The 22,210-nt window shown below is 48.9% G+C and overlaps 1 protein-coding gene and 1 non-coding gene across 3 annotated transcripts; both read right to left on the bottom strand.

Annotated features, from left to right (window-relative positions):
- Positions 1-1,024: 1,024 nt before the first annotated feature.
- Positions 1,025-16,158, bottom strand: Prrc2a (proline rich coiled-coil 2A). Of its 2 annotated transcripts, none has more exons than XM_076858962.1 (31): positions 15,976-16,158; positions 13,923-14,097; positions 13,237-13,414; positions 12,610-12,709; positions 12,456-12,528; positions 12,002-12,145; positions 11,692-11,843; positions 11,430-11,509; positions 11,140-11,282; positions 10,764-10,854; positions 10,423-10,639; positions 9,418-9,892; positions 8,812-9,002; positions 8,317-8,614; positions 7,728-7,938; positions 5,665-7,533; positions 5,078-5,346; positions 4,753-4,883; positions 4,384-4,513; positions 4,194-4,279; positions 3,768-4,001; positions 3,465-3,605; positions 3,276-3,347; positions 2,997-3,164; positions 2,706-2,788; positions 2,340-2,550; positions 2,166-2,264; positions 1,844-2,056; positions 1,649-1,743; positions 1,456-1,546; positions 1,025-1,354 (listed from the first exon to the last, which is right to left on the bottom strand). In XM_076858962.1, exons 2-31 carry the CDS (start codon positions 14,032-14,034, stop codon positions 1,214-1,216), a joined length of 6,498 nt encoding a protein of 2,165 aa, XP_076715077.1. In that variant the 5' UTR covers positions 14,035-14,097; positions 15,976-16,158; the 3' UTR covers positions 1,025-1,213. The 2 variants fall into 2 exon arrangements, with proteins under 2 accessions (XP_076715077.1, XP_076715076.1); XM_076858961.1 differs by having other exon boundaries at positions 2,706-2,791.
- Positions 13,611-13,740, bottom strand: LOC143402677 (small nucleolar RNA SNORA38). The gene has a single exon (XR_013091750.1). It is a non-coding gene; the product is annotated as a small nucleolar RNA SNORA38 (small nucleolar RNA).
- Positions 16,159-22,210: the final 6,052 nt, after the last annotated feature.

The following is a 22,210-nucleotide window of genomic DNA, read 5'->3' on the forward strand; positions in this document are numbered from 1 at the left end:
TTTTGTAGTACTGGGGATTGATCCTGGGCCTTATGCATGCTAGGCAAGCACTAGACCACTGACTGAACCACATCCCTAGCTTTGTAAGATTGTTTTGAAGGTTAGCTTTTTCTGCAGAAACATCTCCTGTATTAGGGATTGAACCCAGCCAGGCTTTGTAATCAAGCTGTATCCCAACTTTTTTTTTTAAGATAGGGTCTTGCTAAATCACTAAAGCTAGGCTCAGAACTTGTATCCTCCTGCCTCAGCCCCCCACATAGCTAGAATTTATAGGGACATGCCACCAAGCAGCTGGGCAAGAGGACTAATTTTACACGCAAACAAAAAGACCAAGGTCTTGAGATGGAAGTGTACACTAGGACAGAAAACATGGCTTTGGACTCAAGTACTCTTGAAGCATAACCTACATGTGATGCCCCAATGAAATTAAGGTTTGATCATGCTGGACCTAGGCTGTCAAAACTCAAAAAGCCAGTTGTTAATGTACTTGGATATGGAAGACATCTGCATTCTTTGCCATTCCTTTTGAGATGTAGTTGATGTCCCTTTCCCTTTTAACTAGCTTCATGCTAGACCAATAGAAATCATTAAACACGTTAAGGGCAAGTCGTTAGCTCTGCAGCTTCTGTAGAGCCCCATGCCAAAACCACAAAAGCAAAACACTCAAAAAAGATTTTGTATGTGCTGGGATTGAACCCAGGGCCTCTACCAACTGAGCTTATCCCTAGTCCCTCTCAGACACGGTCTTTTTTGGGTACCAAGGATTGAATTTGGGGGCACTTGACAACTGAGCCACATCCCAAGCCCATTTTTGTTAGAGACGGGGGTCTCACTGAGTTGCTTAGCCTCACCATTGTTGAGGCTGACTTTATATTCCTGACTCTTGTCTTCCAAGCCGCTGGGATTACAGGCGAGTGCCACCGCACTAAGCCCAGACATATTCTTAATGAAGCTACACTCTAATAACACCATGCTGTTAAAAGTATTATAACCAAACATACCCATCCCCCGAGTCACTTAGAAATATATTTTTTTAATCATTTTATTATTCTTTTTTAACAAACGGCCCCAGGGATAGGGGACCAGGGGAAGGGGGAGGAGGGGAAGCGAGGCTCCAGCCCCACAACCCCTCCCCACCCACCCCTTTCCCCCTTATATATTTATAATCTATATACAAGCCCCGGGGGGTGGGGTGGGGGCAAGAGGAACTCCCTCAGTGGGGTGGGGGCAATTCAGGCTCCTTGTCCCCTCGGGACCCAGGCTCTTCTGCCCTTCTGGAAGGCCCTTCTCGAGAAGGTGGCCCTGTCCGCTCCCAAGGCTTCGGCATCCAGCGCAGGGCATCCGGTGGGGAGGCCTAAGGGACAGGTGGTTATGGAAGAGTAAATCAAATTATTAGGTCAGAAACTCAGGTGGCAACTCTTGAATTTAGACCGGAGGCCACAAGAGTTTCTTCACCTGCTGGTAGAGGTCGATGCGCTGGGTGCGGAACACCCCGCTGTAGGTGGAAGGTGGGGCCTTGAGACGGGAATTGAGCCCAGGGAAGGACCTGAGGGAGGAAGCGTGTTTAAGGTAAGTTTAGGACTTTCCCTGACTCCAAAGAAAGCCAAATCCCTGGAGATAGGGAGTCTGCATTCCAATTTGTGATTACCTTCCAGATGGGGGAGTACGAGATGAGCCAGGTCCCCCAAGGCTGCTGCTTAATTTCCGATAATCCTGGAAGGGCTTTAGTTCCACTGGATGAAGCTGAAGGTAAAGAATTCCTGAGCCTCCGCCCATCAACCCATTCATCTTAAGACAGAATCCCTGTCCCTAAACTTGGAGTGCCTCACTTGCTGTACTTTACCTCTGCTCGCCCCAAGCTAGGGGGGAAGGGCCTGGCAGGTGAAGGCAGCACCCGAGTAGCAGGAGCAGGTGGGGGCCGCACAGCCAGGCTGGGAGGCTGCAGAGCGGGGCCCACAGGTAACAGGGAAAGTGGGGGTGGGGCAGGAGGTGGTGCTGGCGGCAGGGAGCCAAAATTCACCACAGGCAGCTGTGAATCTACCATGGGTAGAAGCATCTGTAACAAAAAAGGCAAGTGTGTACATTGAGTCAGGAAGTCATTTTGGAAAATAAAAAAGCTAGTGACTAGATAGAGAATAAAGGGGGAGTGGGAAGATAAAAGGTACCTGCTGTGCAGGGGCCCCTGAAGGAAGGAAGCCACTTTGGCCACCAGGCTGCAGAGGAGCAGAATAAAAATCCGAAGGGGATGGCAGGTCCTGGCGTACCTGTTAGGGAATGGGGAGAAGTATGTCAACTCCTCTAAACATTCCCCCCACCCCTAGCACCTAACCACCTCTTACCTGAAGCAAAGGTGGGTCAGGCAAAGGGCTGGGGCAGAAAGCTGGAGAGTAAAGAAAGGAAGGTGGAGGGTAGAGAACTCCTCCAGCTGGCAACTTCCCCAGTTCTGTTGCTTGCAGTGCTGAGAAATCCAGAAACTGGCCCTTGAGTGCTACCCCAGAGAGCAGGGCCGAGGGAGGAGCTGGGCCTGGGGGTAGGTATAGGGGCTGTGACCTGAAAAGACATCAGGGAAGGAATGGTGTTAAGAAGCCAGTTATTTACTCTTAATCTCAGCAATGCCTAAATCCAGAAAACCTCTAGAACCCAAAACTGCATCTTCTCTTCCCTGAAATCTATCTCAACTTTATTCTGAGGTTCACAGGTCTTACCTGTAAGGGTGAAGTGAGGGTGTCCCAGGGCGGAAGCCTCCATTATTGGGATGTAACTGAGAGTCCATGGCTCCCCCAGAGACCTGCTAGAGAAAAGGCAGGTTTGAAATTGCTCCATTTATATCTGGTCAAGAAAGCTAACCCATCCCCCGACTGCAGCAGCTTAAAAAGGAGAGAAATAGAATAACAAGGAAATAGTGTTTTACAATTACACAAATTAGGTCTGATTAGAAGAAACAACAGGCAGAGAAGATTCTTTCAAGGGCACACAGGATGAAAATTGGGGCTTACCTGGGAACTGGGAGGCCCAGGGCTGCCATAGAAGACCTCAGGATATAGGCGCTGGCCTGAGGAACTAGGCTCTGGGCCACAGTGCCCAGAACCCAGGCTCTTGGACTGTGGCTCAGCTGAGGCAGAAGCACTGGGGAGTAGCTCCCAGTCTCTGGATATCGGAATGGCCTGGGCAGGAGAAAACTTGTCAAGAAGAATGCCCGATGTCCTGGACACCCAGGTCACTCTCAGAAATTTTCACCAGAAATGCTGGGTCTTCCTACTGAATTCTCCACCTACCTCGGCAACTGATGCTGTTAGCTCCTTCTCTGCTTTTAAACTATCTCCTACCACCAGGCGCAGGTCCGAGTCCTGTGATAATAAGGCAGGAGAGCATCCTGTGATTCAGATATGTTTTCCATGTCCTATCTCTAGCCCCTCCTCTCTCCTTCCAACATAGGAAGATTCCCAGGTCTAGTTCACACACACCTTGTCACTAGTTCCAAACTGGACTGCTTGGCCAGGTCGATGGGATGGCCGGAGGGGGCCAGGCTCTGGGCCTCGGTCTGTACGCTGTGTTCGTTCTGTGCCTATGGGGCCAGGGGGCAGAGGCTGCTCCCTGGGCAGCTCCTGAGTTGCAGAACATAGTAAAGTGAAGGTGTAGGGAGGAAAGAAAGGGAACCCAAATCAGGGAATTCCCAGAACACCCAGAAAGAGCGATGGAACAGATAAAGGGAAAGCCAAAGTAAAAGATTACTTGAAACATTCTTATCCTTTCCTTTGGTCTTTTACCTTTCTGTCCCCATCATGGGGGGCAGGTGGCCGTCTCCTAGGAGGTTCAGAGGGTTCAGAGCCAGGTGGACCCTCACCAGGAACAGCATTCAGGGGTGAGGGGCCTGCAGGCCGCTTGGGGGGTCCCTCTGCTGCCCCCTTGAGTCCTCCATCAGGGGAACTTCGCTGGCTGCAGGGACCTGATGACACCTGAGAATCCCCACTCAGGTCCACCCCACTGTCAGACTGACTCATCTGAGAGGAGCGGAGAAGGAGCTAGTTAAATCAAGGTAAAGAGCATCCCGATACCTGACTGATGCACACATACAAATTTAAGGAGATAACCATGTGAGAACAGCCCCAGACTTGACCCAGAACAGGTGGGGGAAATATGGCCAATATTCTGACAAGATCCCAACTCAGCAACTCCCTCCCATCCTCACACACCTCTGTGCCAGCCACATCCTCAAATGGACTCAGGGGCTCCATCCAGGGCTCCATGGAGCCGGGCCGGTAACTCTTTCGGCTGGTGGCTGGAGGAGAGCACCAACCAGGATGCAGGCAGTGAGAAGACAGTTCCAAAGCCACCTCACTCTCACCACTTTACCAGCTCCTTCCTTCATTCAGCTTCACTCACCAGTATGTAAACGATCCCAGATGTGGGGGGTCAGGGCCTCTGTGCCTGCATCTCTGGATTCTCCCTGAGGGCCCGGGACCTCAGGCTTTGAGGGCAGGATTCCAGAGGTATGAGAAGCTGGCAGAGATTCCTAAAGGTGGAGAAAGGCCAGAAGCAAAACACGAATTGGGTAGGAACTGGGGAATATAGGAAGCCAGGACAGAGTGAGGCATTGGGGGGGGGCAACAATGAAGACACACGGGAAACAAACAGTAACTACTAGTGAGAATTTTGAGTAAGAATATGGGAATAGCAAAGAGTGGAGAAATATAACCAAGAACCTTCAAAGTGAAAGTGCAGCAAAGCCCAATCTCCAGCCCCATCCCTCACCTCCTGCAGCAGCTCCAGTTTTCGGGGAGGTCGCTCCCGCCGTTTGGGGGGGAAGGGATTAACCCCGGCAGAGTCCCGGGGAGTCCCGCCCACCCCCCTCACCATCGGCCCTGGCTCCTCGAAGTGGGGGTCTGGGGAAAAGGGGAAAACTGTCAGCATCTGCCTCACTATCACTGACCCTAGCTCCCTACTGTTCCCCCCAATCCTTCCACCCTTGCTCAATGAAGACACCCAGCAGCAGGGCCCCCAGGCCGCTCTTCCCACTTTAGCACCTGACCTTCTCTGGGGATAGAAACATTCCCACCCAGTACCCTCTCCAGCTTACCAGAACTGACACTGTTGGTGGCCCTCTGGGGGTCATATCGGGTTGGGGGCCGAGGGGAGGAGCCCTGAAGGGCTTGGGGAGGCCCAGGTTTAGGCCTTGGGTGCCCCCCTGGTGCTGTTATGTTTCCTTGGCGGCTGCTAAGCTGGGCCAGAGCCTGTTGGATGCCAGCAGGGTTGCTGTGGATAACTTGGTCCAGGCGGAAGACAGCCGAACTGCTAGGGGGTGGGGGAGGCAGGGGGAGTCCTGGAGGACGCTCCTCTGGAGGACGGCTGAAGAGAAAAGAGCATCAGTTCCCAAAGTTCACTAAACTGTTTTTCTATACAGTTCTATTTTTCAACTTTTTCCCATTAAAACCTGTCCTTTTGTTATGCCCCTCTAAGGATTTTTCATGTTTGGATCTGTGTAGTTAAAAGCAAGAAACAAGATGTGGAGTACTAGTAATCAGGCACCTTAGTTGACCATGGAACCCTAATGCTTTTCTAATTTGAGTCCATGTGCCCACAGATTGCCTGTACCTACCCTCACCTTCCCCTGGGGCTTTCTCCCACTTTTTTCCATCTTAAGAATAAACTCCAACCTGTACACACCTTCGGTTTTTGGGAGAGGGCCAGCTCCTCTTGTCCCCTCGTCCTGGGCCGGTCCTTCCCCCTGGACCTCCACCACCACCTCCACTACTTCCACTTCCACTGCCAGTCTTGCCACTGGGGCCTGGGCGGCGGTTCTGCCGATCCATTCCTGGCCTCTGACTTGAGAAGCTCCGCTTGCTCAAATCCTTGGCCCTCTGGCTCAGCTCTCCACGGGACATGGTTGAAATGCCTGGTCCAGCCCCACCAGTACTACCCCCAGGAGTTCCCACAGCTTTGGGGGTCAGAATTGCTGGTGGGGGAGCCTCCTTGTCACCACGACGCTCACTAGCAAAGTCACTGCTCTCTGATGCAGTCTCCCATTCCTCATTGGCTTGGTCTGAGTTCTGGTTTGACAGATCAGGAGACTTGGCCGCTGCCCGACGAGGTGGAGGGGGCACTGTGACTGTTGCCAAGGCTTCCTCAGGTCCAGGAGTGGAGGCTGGAAGGGCTAGGGAAGAGGGCTTGCCCTCAGCCCCTCTGGCAGCATTCTCTCGTTCCTGTTTCAGCCTCCGGAACCGAGGTGGTTTGTCCTGCTGCTGAGCCCTTCCATGCCTCCTCCTTCGGGGTCGTTCCCCATCTTCCACACCTATACCCATGTTGCCTACTCCACTGTTGCCTCCCCGGGCCACGGGAGACAGAGGTCCTGGAATCAGCTTCTCTTTCAAAGGCTCCTTACTCGGAGGTAAAGGACCTGTTGGAGGTTTCTTTGGAACCAAGGACTTGGATGGAGGGCTCCAGCCTGGGCAAACAGGAGGAGGGGGCCGCCCTCCCCCTCGGCCACGCCGTGAGGGCACCCCTCTTGGAGTGAAAACACGTCCACCCCGGGCAGTGGAAAAACGGGCAGGGGCAGGTGAAGGGGGGGCTCCTGGTGGTGGGTGAGTGAGAGGGACCTGGGTGAGTACTCCCTCCTTAGGTGGGGGAGCCTCTTTGTCTGAGGGAGCCAGATCACTCTCATGGGTCTCACTGCCTGTTTCTGAGCCACGCTGCCGGCGCCGCTTAGGAATTTCTTCATACTCTGAACCCTCACTTCGTGTCTCACTAGCAGTGCGGCCTCGGGGAGGAGCAGGGTGGTTTGGTCCTCCAGTCCCAGCTCCACGCCCATCATCTCCACGAAACTCCCGGTAACTGCGGAACTCTCGGCTTCGGGCTCCCCGTCCCCGTCCCCCATAGGTCCCCCGAAAACCCCTCCCTCTGGCAAAATACTCGCCTCGGCCCCGACCCCGGCAAGAGGTAGGACCCACTCTCTCATATGAATAATCCCTCCGAAGCCTTGGTGCAGGGGAAAGATTCCCACTGGGTGGGGTCTCCTTGGGGACCATTTTCCCCTTAGCTGTCTTGAGTGGGTCTGGCTTTGGGGGTTTGGAGGAGTCATCCCCCTGTTCCAGGGATTTAGGAGGCAGCTCTTCCACTTTTGCAGGTGGTGGTGGTTTCTTTATAGGCCCAGCCCGGCGGGGAGGGGCCCCTGGATCCTCTGGAGGGATTCCTCGACGACTGCTACCTGGGCGAGGGCCCCAGCGGGTCTCGGTACGACTCTCTCTGCGTGGTGGTGGGGGGCCTTGGCCTCCCCCTCCAACTCCACGGGCAGGCTTTCGACCTTCCGGCCCTGTCAGCTGTGGAGTCTCCTCCTTGGGGGGTTCCTTCTTGGGTGGTGGAGCTTGTATCTTGGCAGCTTCATCATTGCCTGGGGGCCAGGGGAGTGGGTGTGGCCCTGGGGGAGTTGACTCCTCCAGAGGAAAACGAGAAATTGGGGGCCCAGGGGCTCCGTTCTCAGGAAAGCCTGGATAACTGGCCAGATAAGGTGGTGGAGGAGGTATTGGAGGAGTCTCGCTCCTAAAAGGGAGACAGAAAAAGAATGAAGTATCTCAGGATGAGGAAAACAAGAATTGGGTGGGGAAAGAGAACACATTAATACGAGCTAAATATTCCCTTTATGTTCATCATCTCACCAATAATCCACAGTACCTTTTCCTTAGACCCAGGCCTTTTAACTAGGAACTCACTCATTCCTCATTAACAAGACTCACCTCAACCCCTTGTCTTCCTCATCTGCAGCCTGGCGCAGAGGTGAAGTAAGTGGGCGAGGGTCAGTGGGTGTGGTGGTGAAGACATCTCCTACCCAGGCCAACTTTGGATCCACTGGTGGGGTGCCCCGTTCCCGTAAAAGGGGGGCTGCATGACGCTCAAACGGCTCTGAGCTAGAACCCCCGCTATCTGAGCGCTCTCGGGGAACTAGGCCTGAGGAAACAAAAAAAGAATAAAATCATTTCGTGTCATCTGGACTTCCAGCGCTTCAAAACCACCTCCCCAATCTAGTCTTCTCTGTTAAGTCAGCACCTTTCATCTTTCACACCAGTAAATCTGTGCCTTGCCTATTCTTGTGAAATAGGAACAATCACTCAGTTGTCATACGAAAGAACCAAACCCCCTAATAAAGCCTTGCCAAATAAGGCCCAACGTTTGTTTCTTCCCCAAGTCCACTCTCTCACAGAACTATCTCTGCCGTTAAGCACTCCCCTCACCCCCACTTGTAATTCCAATCACAACAAATTGAGACATTGATATCCACACTTCCTAGGACTGAGGGGTTTTACCACCCCTCCAAAGGCCCCTTACCAGAAGGATGCACACCAGGAGGGTAGAAGTCCAGTGGGGGCCGGCCCTGAAGGAGCCGAGGGTCCACATAAGGAGGAATCATCATCCAGCGAGGATCAAAGTTCATTGGGGGCATGGGTGGGGGCCGGCCCAGAGCACCTGGGTACAGGGCCTTGGGGGGTGGTGGTGGAGCCTGCGGAGCTGGCACAGCCCCCAGGGTCACAGGCTGTGGTGGTGATGGGGGCACTGGGGCAGGAGGGGCAGACCCCTGTTGATGCTGCTGCCACTGCTGCTGCTGTTGCTGCTTCAGGAGCTGCTCCTGAGGAAGAACAAAAAAGATGGGATGGAAGAGGTTATAAAGCCCCCACACGAAGGGAGCAGCAGAGAAAAAAGTTAATGCACAAGTTTGACAAAAACCTGGAGTAGATGGAAACTGTCACACAGGAGACCCAAACAAAGGCAAAGAACCCAGAAGACAACTTATGGATAAAATTAGCAAAAACAACTTGATCTCACCTGCTGTTGCCGCTGGAAACGAGGAGGCAATGACTTCTGATATTTGGGGTAGCCCAAGCCCTGGCTGGGGGGCTGTCGGGTAGGACCCACCCCATCACCCTTGGGTTCCACCTTTGGGGCTGGGGGTGTGGTAGGTGGAGGAATCTCTTCTGTTGGTTCAGGACCCTCTTTTGAAGGCAGTTGTGGTTCCACTGCATTGGAGAAAAAAACAGAGTAACCTAGTGCAATAGGACAGTCCAAGAAAAGATCAGAAATTCCAGCCAACTCATGTAGCTCGCTCTCTCCAGAGACTGAGGTATTCAACCGAATCCCACTGTATTGAAGCCCATCCCATGTAAAACCCATAAAAACAAACTATGGCCTCAAGAGCCACTACTGCTGCTATTAATGGCCTATGAAATCACCCAAACAACTTTCTTCAATCTTGCTCCACTCTAGGCTTATAGAAGCAGTTTTAGAGCTTTCCCTTTCATAGATGAGCAAATGATGGGACTTCCCCCCACCACTCATAGACAAACAAACCAAAACAAATAACTTCTACTTCACTTCCATCCCTATTACCTTGCACCCTTAAGATCTTAGCAGTACCTATCCTCTTTTCCATACCTGGGCTGGCTTCAAAGCTGCCACTGCTGGTGCTACTGGTAGTGCCACCACCACTCACTAGAGTGGGAACTGGAACCACACCTGGACTGGGGGTGGACTGAGCAGGAGGGGCCTGTGCTGGCTCTTCAGGTTCTTTCTCTGGTGTTGTGGCTGGTGCCGGCGGTGGAGCTGGACTTGCAGGGAGTTCTTTGGGTCCTGCAGGTGGTGGAGCTGGGGCAGGTGGGGCGGCAGGTGGGGCAGCAGGCTCTGCTTTGAGCCGTTTGTCAGGTGCCCCAAACTTTTCATCCAGTCGCTTGAGCTTCTCAGCACAGGCTGCCCGGCGCTCTTCCTGCATGCGCCGCTCCTCCTCTTCTCGCCTACGGCGGGCCCGCTCCACTGCCAGGGAGATTTCAGATGAAGACTGCTTTCGCCGCTGCCGCCATGCCTCATCCTCATCTTCAGGTGCTGGGGGTTTGCAGGGAGGACCCCCACGATCCTGTCAATGGGCAGACCCAGCAGGCCAGGGGTGTCAGTCATTAGGCATTCTATCATCTCTTTTTTTTTAATATTCGTTTTTTAGTTTTAAATGGACACAATATCTTTGTGTTGTGCCGAGAATCGAACCCAGCACCTCACGCATGCTAGGCGAGCACGCTACCACTTGAGCCACATCCCCAGCCCTTTCTATCATCTCTTTAGCAGAACAATCAAAGGATGCCAGTGTCAGGCCTCAGGGTGAATGGCCTTTGTGGGTGGAAAAAAATCTAATCACTTTTTTTTTTTCCATTCCTTTTCTTCTTTGGAGACCTAAGCACTCAGGGGTCTTGTTTTTCCTTACTAGCAGCCCAATTTTTCTCCCAGACTCCCCAGGATGTTCTCAAGCTTTCCAGAGATTCTCCATTACCCTCAACTTCACAGAGTCCTTTTTCAGACTTCCCTTCCGTTTCCTCCATTATTACTGCTTCAATTACTCAGCTGATACCTCCCACAATTTAACCCTTCTCAACCCTCATTGTAGACACTCACTGGGTAGTCCCCAGGGGGGCCCCAGTTCCCGGTGGGGCCCCGGTGAGGTGGGGGTGGGGGAGGCTTTGGGGCAGGAGGCCCTGGCTCTGTCTCTGGAGGCCGAGAGGTCTCTGCCCAGGCGGTCTTGAGAGGGGGTGGTTCGCTGCCAGAGGAGGTGCCCTTTTTGCCATCTGCTTCAGGAGGCCGTTCCTCACCAGCAGCTGATTGGGAATCCTTGCTGTGAGCAGAACATGAAATTAAATTCAGCTGCAAATCAACTCCTCTGAGAGTATATTACCATGAGGTGTAGAAAAAGAAAAAAAAATAGAGCTCCCTCCTTTCCCCTGATAGTCCTAACTTACTTGCCCTCAGCTCCCTCCTCATCAGAGTCTCGCCCATCTTCCTCATCACTGAACTTGAGCTTTTCAGTGTAGTCGACCTCCTCATGGGCCCCTGAAAAGAAAAATAAAGAGTAGTAATCCAAGTGTCCTGCTCTTCAATCTCAGATGTGTTCCTAGGACACAGGAAGTGGTCTGAAATACATGATGAGACACATTATCAATACTGGCCCCTCCCTCTAAGGTTTATGTTCATCAACTATAAGTCTTGTCACTGTCACTGCTCTCTGCACTTTGCCAAGACCTGGTTTTTCTTCATATATTTTCTCTACTGTTCAATGTCTGTTCTCCCACGATATCCCTTTTAGGATCCAATAGTTAACTGTTCATATTCACTCACCTGCCCAACCATCATCATTTTCCTGGTCCAACTGGTCAAATTCTTTGAGATTATCCTCTTTAAGAATAGAAGGCCGACCCACAGGCTCTACAAGGCGCATTGGTGGCCCTGAGCCCCGGGGCCCCGCCACACGGGGGAAACGGCTGTGTGTTGAAAGAAAAATGGGACAAGATAAAAGATGATGTGTTATAAAACCACACACAAGACTATATCTCCTAGCTAAAAAACCATATCTTTTTCCCAGAGGTTTCCCCTTCTCCCAACCACAAACTCAGACCGGGATTCCTTACCTGGGCCCATCAGGAGTAGGGTATCGATAAGGCCCCTGGGGTCCATAGGGTGGAGGGAACGGAAGGTATGGGGGATACATCTGCAAAAGGACCCAACAGTAGCTGACAAGAGGGACAAATAGACTGCCAGTCCTTTAAACCTGCTATTGTCCACCCACCCTCTGTTTGGCTGCCTGCTTTGTAACTGCATCCTCCAAAGGTCAAGTCCTTACTCCTAACACACTAGCTTTCAGTGCAACCAAAATAAAAAATCCAGACTCACAAAGGGCGGCATCATTCCGCGGTAGGGAGGGAACTGGGGTGGGCCTGAAGGCTGCAGCCCCCCCCGGGGATCATGACCATGATGAAGTTTGGAGTCCAGGCCCTCCAGCTCATCAGGGCCACGCCCACCTCCGTCCCTCCAAGTTGTAGAATCTACATTTTGGACAAAGGTGGAGAAAAGACATGTTTATATTCCAAGGAAAGTGAAAATGATGGGGAGGAAGGTGAATAAGCCGTCACTTAGCTCAGAGATAGAATAAACAATGTCGTGGCTGAAGGGAACCACTTACTCCCACTATGCAGTCACTCACTTTGGGGGCGGAGGCTTGGTCCTGGCCCAGACGACTGTTCGGCAGACTCCCTTTCCTTGGCAGCCTTGTCCTGGTCGCCAGCCGCCTGCAGGGTCGGAAATTCCTCTCGAGAGAATCGCGACAGTAGGCTTGATGCCCTTCCACCTGTTGGGGTGAAGGTGCAGATAAAAGACAGATACATTTGTTAAAGATGCATGCACCATGAAAGTAAAGGGCTCTAAGAGGTTCCTGCCTTCAAATTTACCTCTTTGAAATACCTGATCATTCCCCAAGAAGGTCCTAGAACCCTACTACCCCCACATAGAAAATAGATTTAAAACTTCCTCATGTGCCCCATGAAACTGAATACAAGGGACTGAGACTCAGCGAGAGGACCAAGGACACTTAAGGCACAGTCAAGGGCGCCTGCCTCCTGTGATGCTCAGACACAGTTCCCTGACAATTCTGTACTCACCATCTCCATGTGCTCCATGGGTGACGCTGGCTTGTGCCCAGGACTTTACCCCGCTTGGAACCGAAGGAGTGTTCTAAGAAAAAAGATAAATGATGACATGGGTTGGGGGAGATAGAAACCATTTCCCTCCCAACACCTCTAGATCTCCAGATACCTCGGGGACTGTTGGGGGTCGTTTCGGCTGGTTGGAGGCAGGCGTCTGTGAAGCCGGCAGTGGCTGCGATTCCGGCGGCTGAGCGGTTGAGGCATCGGAACTGAAGGGATAATAGAAAAAGGTTACCCAAAACCCAAGATGCCTCTCCAACTTCTCCAATTAGTAGAAAGTAAGGATAGACCCTAGGTCCAATACTATTACTTAGAAATATTAGAACAAACTACCATTAATTTTGCCACCCTGTATAGGCTGTTAGCTGTTTTTCTCTAACAAAGAGCTTACAGTACCATTTTTTATTTTTTTTTTTTGGTACAAGGGATTGAACTCAAGAGGACTTAACCACATCTCCAGCCCCTTTTTATATTCTATTTAGAGACAGGGTCTTACTAAGTTGCTGAGGCTGGCTTTGAACTCATCACTGGGGATTACAGGCCTGCACCACCACCGGCGGTGTCATTTCTTAGTATCTAATCAGAAACCCAGAATAGGTTCAAAAGGTGACTCCTTCATTTTTTTTTTCTTTTCTGGTTATCATGGGACTGGACTATACCAAACCAAATCCCAATCCACTTTTAAGTTCAAAGTTAAGATACTCATCACTCTTTGGTCCCCCAAACCTCTGTCTACCTCTTGGGGTCGGACTGCTCCTGTTTGCTTGCCCATCCTGTTCCGTCTTTCGGCACTAGTGAGACATTGGGGTCATTGCCTTTGTTCTCGGCTTTCAGGCTTGGAAGGTTGGCTGGGGGTGGCATACGCCGGGCAATGGCAACTTTCCCGAGACTCTGCAGGCCATGGCGAGGGGCAACTGAAGAAAAGGTGGAGAGAGGGTGAAAAACATCTCACATGGGAGATCTGACAGCATCCCAACCTGATTCTATTCAGACTTCCTGAACGGCCTGTTTCCTACGTACTCCAAGTTTCTCTTAGAAGCTATCCCTTCCCTCGATAAAAATCTCCGAAATGCCTCTTGGAAACGTTGAGATATATTACATTTATTGTCTCTATGTGGGATGACTGATCTGAGCCCGCGAGGAGCAAGCTGGCCCCAGACTTCCCCAAATCCACAGTTCTTTTCCTCCAGTTCTTACGTGTCCAAAGACAGGGAACCAAAGACACGCCTTTGTAGGAGGGTAACTGGTGTTAACCCAGAACTCAACACCCTCTATAGGACTCAAGGTAAAACGGGGAGATTTCCAGTGTGTTCCTCTGGTCTTTTACTCTACTATACCCATTCCCCTTCAAAGAGCTCTAAAATGTATACCCCAATCATGCCTAGCCTCCATCCATTAGTAGCATCTTTGTAGGACCCTCACCAGTGGGTTTCTGGATCTCTAAGGACTTGCCCTTATAAGTATCAAACAGGTTGAGCGAGGAATACTTCTTTCCATCCTTCCCCTTGGCAGTCGGCCCCGAGCGATCGGACATTGCGCTGGAAGCTCATTGAGTACGTTGGGTTCTTCAGGCACCTCCCCCAAAACGTGCCGGAGCCTGTGGGCCAGATACCAGTGTCTCAGACTCTACCCTTTTCATAGACTGAAACAGAAATGTAGATGGTCTCTTTCATTCTCACTAGGGACCCGGGTATGTGGCCCTTTAGTGACTTTTCCTCCAGTCTATGTAAACTCCACATTCTTTTTAAGCAACCACAATATACTTATTTCCCACATAGTGCTAATGCCATGTTTTCTCTTTCTTCTGATACCTTCTGCCAAGGGGAAAAAAAAAAAAAAATCTAGTTATCTTCCCAGTATTAATGCTCTGCCCTTTGTGCCAATCTAGAAAGGGCAGCAGCCTCTTTATTATTCCCAAAAGTAATAATTCCTTTTCTCCACCAAAATCATTTCAGAGACCCACAATCAAATGAGGCAAGCAAGTCCAAGCGGCAAAGAAAATAAGAAAGAGGCGTACAACTCCACCATGAAAGAAAGAAAACTTTAGATCACCAATTTATTATACACCAGCTCCCAAATCATGCCCCAGGGCCCTGTGCCCCAGGTTCTACTCCCAGCAATCTCAAGTCCCATCTGGGAATGTTTGTAGGAAGGTATGCTGGGAGTTTAAGGATTTTATGAGCTTGCTCCACCCGAATGGGAGCTGGTGCCAGAGGATTCTCATGGAACAACCTGGACTCTACATCTCTCATGTTATAGAACTCCAATTATTTGAAACACTCTACCTTTTCCTAAACTTGAGCCCATCTTGGCTCCTGGGAACAATTCTACCTTCACAAAAAAGTACTAGTGGGCTCTGGCTTACCATGTGTAGACCTGAGTAAACCAAAGCACTGTGAAAGAATTGAGAAAAATCCAAAGCACTAAGAAGCTACTTTGAGAACACCCTGTAATATGGGCCAGTAACCAGAACGCCAAGCCAAGAATCAACTTCATTTTCCTATCCTCAAAAATGTCCATCAGCAGTCATTTCTTTCCTTAATAGCCCCTGCTCCCCAAGTAGGCCAAACTCCATCTAGAGTGGGTGGGAACAGTGTAAAGGAAAAAGATGGGAGATGGTGAGGAGAAAGTAGATAGGCCTAAGATGAAAGCCAAAATCAGGGAGAGAGAGAACTTTATGACAGGCTAGAGATGAGAGAATGGTTATTGCTCTGTAGTACTGGAGGAAGCCAATCTGCGAAAATCAATATAAGAAGAAAAAAAATGTAAAGAGAACAGACTAAAACTAATAAAAATATTAACACAAACACAGGTGGGAAATAATATATGGAAGTAATGGCAGAGAAAGGATGCGGAGGAGAAAGTAATGGTATAGTGTCTAGCGACCCAAAAAGAAACACGGTGTTGGGAAGAAAGAAGGGGACAGGTCTACTACGAAAAATGAAAAAGCAGAGAAGAAACTGAGGAATGTAGAAGGCAGATGCTGGATAAAAGCAAGGTTCTAGAGGGGGGAGTGACTCGACGCAAAGGGGCCAATTAAGGGGGACCAGAGCACCGGGTAATGGGAGGGGGAGGTCCCATAATATGGAAAAGAGACCCTCCAAGAGGAGGTCTGTCGGGCGCGGCTCAACCTAGGGCGGCGGTGGCGGGGAGGGGGCTAACAGATGGGGGTGAAGTAGCAGAAGAGCAGTAGAGGGTACAGTGTTTCGGGCTCAAGAGCTGGGGTCGGTCTCTGAAGCCAGGGCGGTGAGTGGGTTGGGGCAGGCTGCAGACCCTGAGAGAAGGGCTGGAGGTGCCGGTACTGGGGTAGAGGTACCGGAGGGGGAGGGGCAGGCAGGCCCGGCAGCAGGAGGACAAAATGGCGGCGGCTAATGGCAGCTTCTCCTCCCCCCGGCCCGCCGCCGCTGTCGCCGCCGCCGCCGCCTCCGCTCCCGCGCCGGAAAAGGGCGTCAGCGCTCGACTCGCCCAGACTCACCTGGCCGGGTGCGTGGGGGTCCGGGACCGGGACTTAGGGGCTCCCCGGGGCGGGATGGCGGTGGGGCGGGGGCGGATGGCGGCGGATGGCGCCGGGTTCGGCTCCTCCCGTCTCCCTCGCTCACTCCGCGGCTGGGCTCCGACTAACGGCCCATCCGGGCAACCGCCGCCCCCGGGAGCGCCCCCCCACCTCCCGCCTCCCACCGCGGTTGGACACGCCCCCTGTTTTGCATAAAGGGCGGGGCGCTTTCTAACCTAACCTTCTTTACTTCTGGGGCAGTCCTTATTTTAAAAAAAAAAAAGGGGCAGAGTGTGCGGGGCTTGCAGAGCTTATTTGCATAAAGAGGAGGGACTTACAGACGATAGGACGCTGGTTGGCTGAGGAGGCGGGCCCCCGGCGTCGGCCGTTGAGTTGTGTAGAGGGGGCGGGAATGCGGCGCCGGTCGGCCGGGCGGTTGGGGCGCAGAATTTACACGACGAATGGTGGGAGAAAGAGGCGGGGCGTGCGTCGTGCGTCCGCAGAAAGATGGGAGCGGAGAGACGTAGGGACGCTGAAAGTGGAAGGAAACGATGCAAGGCCTGTGGTCCTTTCAGCGGAGGAGAAAGAAAGGACGGCGAACGAACCGGAGGGATTACAAGCCGAGGGCGGGGCTTCCGTAGACCCGGGGAGAGTCCCAACTCACGCGTCCTTTCGCGAGAGGTGAAGGCCTCAGAGGGGCGGGGCCTTCCATTTATTAAATCACGTCATGCAAATGAAGTGGGTAGACAGGCCAATCCCAGGTTCTAGGGGAGCGTGTCATCGACACCCGCGGCGTAGGCATTCTTTGAGTAGTTCTATTTATTTGCATAATATATGCAAATCATTGAACAAAGATAAGCTAGGAATGACCTAATCTTCAAAATATCAGCAACCGAAGACTGAGACTTACAATTGATTTTACAACCTATAATTTTCTTGAATAGATTTTTATACTTGTTATTATCGGGTTTCAACAGAGGGTTTCATTTTACAAACTGCAGGACTATTTTCTCCCTTTGTCTCTTAGTTCTTGACTGTAGAATCCTCGGCTCCATTTAGACCTACTGCTAGTTCAACAAATCATTCAACAACGATATTTTGAAACTCTGAATATATGCACAGAATATTATAGAAGTAAAAATAAAATGTGTCTCCCTGGGGAAGTTTAGAAGTGCTTCTAGAAAAAAAACATTAAGAAATATGAAGTCGGGCTCAGTGGTGCTCATATGTAATCCTAGCAACTCCGGAGGCTGAATCAGGAGGATCGCAAATCCAAGTTCAGCCAGGGTAATGTAGCAAGACTGTCTCAAAATAAAAAGGGCTAAGTGTGTAGCTCAAGGGTAGAACACCACTGGATTCAGTCCCCTGTACCAAAAGAATGAAAAAGAAGAGCTAATTATAGTTTAGCCAAGTTTTGAGAGGGTGCAAAATAAGGTTCAGTGAACAGATCAGTGAAAGCATGTGTTTGGGGACCTGCACCTAGCTGGCAATGATAAATAAAATGACTATTTGTCCATTTTTTGGACAGTGAAGGCAGAAAATTTGTCAGGAGTCAGTTAAGAATATTAGCCTTTGCAGCAGGTATGGTGACACATGCCTGTAATTGCAGCAACTTGGGAGGCTGAGGTAGGAGGATAGCAAGTTCAAGGCCAGGCTCAGCAATTTAGCAAGGCCCTTAGCAATTTAGAGAAATCCTGTCTAAAAAGAAAAAGTACAGGGGATGTAGCCCAGTGGTAAAGCACTCTAAGTTCAATCCCCAGTACCGAAAAAAAGAAGAAGAAGAAGAAGAAGAAGAAGAAGAAGAAGAAGAAGAAGAATTTTAGCCTTTAAGGGTGTAGCATGTGTGAGGACCTGGCATCAAATACAAATACATATTTGTATTTGTAAGGGTCAGTTTCCAAACTTTCAAAAATTATTCTCTTATCCTCCCTCTCTATATATAGTTAACTACCACACCATTTTTTTCTCCCTTTTGCCATAGCAAAAAATTTTTCTTTTTCTTTTTTTTCTTTAACAGTACAATATTTTCTTAAAGGTGTCTATTATTACTTTCTCTAATTTCTGTCCTTCCAAGGTAACTTTCATCCAACCCAGGGCCTTACAAATACTAAGCACATGCTCTACCACTGAGCTCTACTTCTAGTCCCCAATCTCACTTAAACTCACTTCAGTGAAGCCTTCACCCTGACCCTCTACTAACCAAAATAGGTTGTCAAGGACATCGAGTCTTTTGGTTTCAGATAGCATTTATGCATTGATGACTTCCAAACATATAGTTTCATCATGGATCTCTCCCCCCAACTCCAGACTTGTATTTAGGTTTGATGTCTCTTGGATATCTAATAGACCATTTCAAATTAAGTGTATCCAAAGATAAACATTTGATCTCCAGCTTCTCAAAACTTGCTGTATTCATAGCCTTCCCCATCAGCTGAAGCTGATGGCAATTTCAAAAATCCGGTGAAGTCCAAAACCTCAGAATCCTCATTGACCCTTCCTCCCTTCCTTCCTTCCTTCCTTCCTTCCTTCCTTCCTTCCTCCCTCCCTCCCTCCCTCCCTCCCTCCCTCCCTCTCAGGGGTGCTCAACCACTGATCTACATCCCCAGCCCTATTTCGTATTTTATTTAGAGACAGGGTTTCACTGAGTTGCTTAATGCCTCTCGGAGGCTGAGGCTGGCTTTGAACTGGTGATCCTCCTGCCTTAGCCTCCCATGCCGCTGGGATTACAGGCTTGTGCCTCAATGTCCAGCATTGCTCCTTTCTTTTTTCTTTTTTCTTTTTTTTAAAGAGAGAGGGAGAGAGAGAATTTTTAATATTTATTTTTTAGTTTTAGGCGGACACAACATCTTTGTTTGTATGTAGTGTGGAGGATTGAACCCCGGGCTGCACACATGCCAGGCGAGCGCGCTACCGCTTGAGCCACATCCCCAGCCTCCTTTCTTAATCTCACTTCTCACTTGCAATCAAATAGGAAATTTTATCTTGAGAAGATATTCAACCTCATCACTTGCACTGCTTCCACCTTGATCTAAGCCACCATCATCTCTCAGTGGGGATACAGCAATAGCCTCTCAGTTGGCTCTTGAGTCTCTCCTGCTCCTACAGACTCCTCTCTACACAGTAGCCAGAATGGGTCTTTTCTCCCAGGAAGCCTCAAGGGACTCATCTGATCAATGTCCTGTAATGTTCCAATTTGTCTCAGAATAAAAGCCAAACTCTTTAGTGTGACATACCATTCCTCAGTGGGTCGATCACATACAGTCTCTGATTTTATTGCTTTCTCTACCTGCTGTAAGAGATGTCTTACTTTGGAGCCTTTCTGATGCCCTTTTCCTCTGTAGTTGGCTCTTCCCCCAGAAACCCTTGTGGCTCTCGCTTTACCCTCCTTGAAGTTTTTGCTCAAAGTTAATCACCTAAACAGTAAGGCCTATCCTTATTAACTGTTTCAAATTTTAATCTCCTCTGCCCCCACCCCTAAATCCTGGTACCCCCTCATTCCTCACTTTTGTGATACTGGGGATTGAACCTAAGGCACTTAACCAACTGAGCCACATCCCCAGTCCTTTATATTTTTTATTTTAAGACAGGATTTTTTTTTACTTGTATATGGACACAATATCTTTTATTTACTTATTTATTTATATGTGGTGCTGAGGATCGAACCTAGTACCTCACACATATGAGGCATGAGCTACAGCCCCAGACCATGAGACAGGATCTTAGTAAGTTGCTTAGGGCCATGCTAAATTGCTAATGCTGGCCTTGAACTTGGTATCCTCCTGCCTCAGCCTCCCAAGTTGCTGGGATTACAGGTGTGCACCACCATGCCCAATTCACACAACTTATAATTTCCTAATATATAAGTTTTATTTGTTGTTATTTTTGGAGCTGGAGATCCCATCCTGGCCCTCGGGTTTGCTAGGTAAGCACTCTACCCCTAAATTGAATCCCCAGATCCCATATAAATTTTAAATTTTGTTTGTTGACAGTCTTTCTCCTCCTCTACCAATTCCCAAAATAGAATGAAAGAGAGAAATGTTTGTTTTGTTCACTTTTACATCTCAAGAACTTACAAAAAGAGACTAGCCTATAGTTGATGCCTATAAAATAAAGGATTTAATATTTTTTAATCACAGCACAATATATATGTATGTAATAAATATGTATGAATTTTCACAAACTAAGCAGAACATGTGATCACAAAAACAGAATCTTAACTAGCACCCCATCTCAGCAGCTGCCCTGGAACTTCTGCTTGTTAATACCCTCTCCCAAGGCTAATTACTATCCCAACTACATATAATATACCTGAATTTTACCTTTCTTGTATTTTATACAAACTAATTATACAGTAAGGATTCCTCTTGCTCAACACTGTATATACAATATTCATTCATGTTGTTGTGTGCAGTTGTAGCTTCTTAATTCTTATTGCTGGGTGGTAATAGTACATGGTATGAGTATAACGCTATTTATCCTGAATGAATGAATTATTTAAGCCCCAGGTCCTTTCTATCCCTCTTGATGTTACCAGGGTTGTTGTGAAAATTAAATGAATTAATACATGGAAAATATTTAGAATAGTATCCTGTACATAGTAGGTGCTCAATAAAGGTTAGCTATGAATTTCATTACAGTTAGATACATATTAACTTATTCAATGATTAAGTTTTGGTCATGAAGCAATGATCTCTATATCATCTGAAGTCGTATACAGTCACTGCAGCTCTATAGGAATTACCTACCTGGATGCCTTCCTGGCTTCCCCACTGGGAAGAGCCACTATGGAAGGCTTAGTGGTCCAGTACATGCTCAGTATGTGAATTAAACTGGATAATCAGATTCTCGTTATCAAGGGACTTAAGAAACATGAGGTTAGGAATGTAGCTCAGTGTTACAGTGCTTGTCCAGCATGCAGGAAGCCCTGGGCTTGACGAACCCCTCCACCCGCCAACCAACTGTGCACAAAAAAAAAAAAAAAAAGCTGGGGTGGGGCAGGGGGTGAGAAAGATATCTGAAATACTGTCCAAAGAGTGAGGGTTGTTAGAGTTGACTCATCTGAATACCTTGAAGGAGGAAAGGTCTGGCCTCATCAAATACTATGAAGCTCTTAGGCTCCTACCTTCCCTGGATTTGACTGTTCACCCCTTTCTTCAACTCAAGAGATCCTGTGTCTCCATTATCTGCCCCTCTTTTTTTCTTTCCATATTTTTATTGGTGCATTATAGTTGTATATAGTAGCAGGATTTGTTGTTACATATTCATACATGCTCACAATGATAAACTGGGTTTCTATAGCTTTTCCCCAATAGGAGGATCCAATGACTCATTTAACTCTTAAGTTATCATAACTTATAGTATTGTAAATCCTTTACTTCATTTAATGACATCAGTTCTTTCATTCATTCATTCATTCATTCAAGTTTTAAACATTAAGGGCTTGTGATATGCCAGGCAAGATATATTATCCCCATTTTCAGATAAAAAACTCAGAGAGGCTGAGAGATTTGTCAAGGTCAGAAAACTAATAGTAGTGGAGAATGTTAGTTCAAAGTAATCCTCATTCTTTTGTGAAAGTTACCATGGACCTTTACCAAATAAACAGATTTTTTAAAATAGCCTACCTAAATTTCTTCTGGTCACAACTGTCTTATATATCTGGAATCCCCCTTGGTGCACAGAGCCATCTGTTATAGTAGATACTACAATTTTTTATTTATTTTTACTTTTTGCAGTACTGAAGATTGAACCTGGAGTACTCTGTCACTGAGCTATATTCCCAGCCCTTTTTACTTTAGTTTTGGTAATTGGGATTAAATCCAGGGACACTTTATCACTAACCTACATCCCCAGTACTTTTAATTTTTTATTTTGAGACAGGATCTCATTAAGTTGCTGAGGGTCTCACTAAGTTGCTGAGGCTGGCCTTGAACTTGTAATCTTCCTGCCTCAGCCTCCTGAGTTGACTACAGGTGTGTTCCACTATGCCAGGACTTCTTTTTATTTTTGCCTAGACTGGTCATGAATTTGCTATCCTCCTGCCCCTGCCTCTCAAATAGCTGGGCTTGAAGGTGTGTGCCACCACACATAGCTACAGAATTGTTGATAGATTGTTTATTTGAACAAGTTCTTGCTGTCTTTCCCTGGAAGATATATCTCTCTTTCCCAAACCCAGGGGGAGAAAAATCCCCAAAATAAAAACCATACAGACTTGATC

This window comes from Callospermophilus lateralis, chromosome 6, assembly GCF_048772815.1.
Source record: "Callospermophilus lateralis isolate mCalLat2 chromosome 6, mCalLat2.hap1, whole genome shotgun sequence".
NCBI lineage: Eukaryota > Metazoa > Chordata > Mammalia > Rodentia > Sciuridae > Callospermophilus > Callospermophilus lateralis.

Bases quoted from the DNA above. Each gene is read 5' to 3' on its own strand.
- Prrc2a (XM_076858961.1), bottom strand. From the start codon at position 14,034: ATGTCCGATCGCTCGGGGCCGACTGCCAAGGGGAAGGATGGAAAGAAG. The intron at 3,165-3,275 runs GTAGGTGGAGAA...TCTCCTGCCCAG, and splicing joins TAACAGCATCAGTTGCCGAG to GCCATTCCGATATCCAGAGA. The intron at 1,547-1,648 runs GTAATCACAAAT...TTCCTCCCTCAG, and splicing joins CGTACTCCCCCATCTGGAAG to GTCCTTCCCTGGGCTCAATT.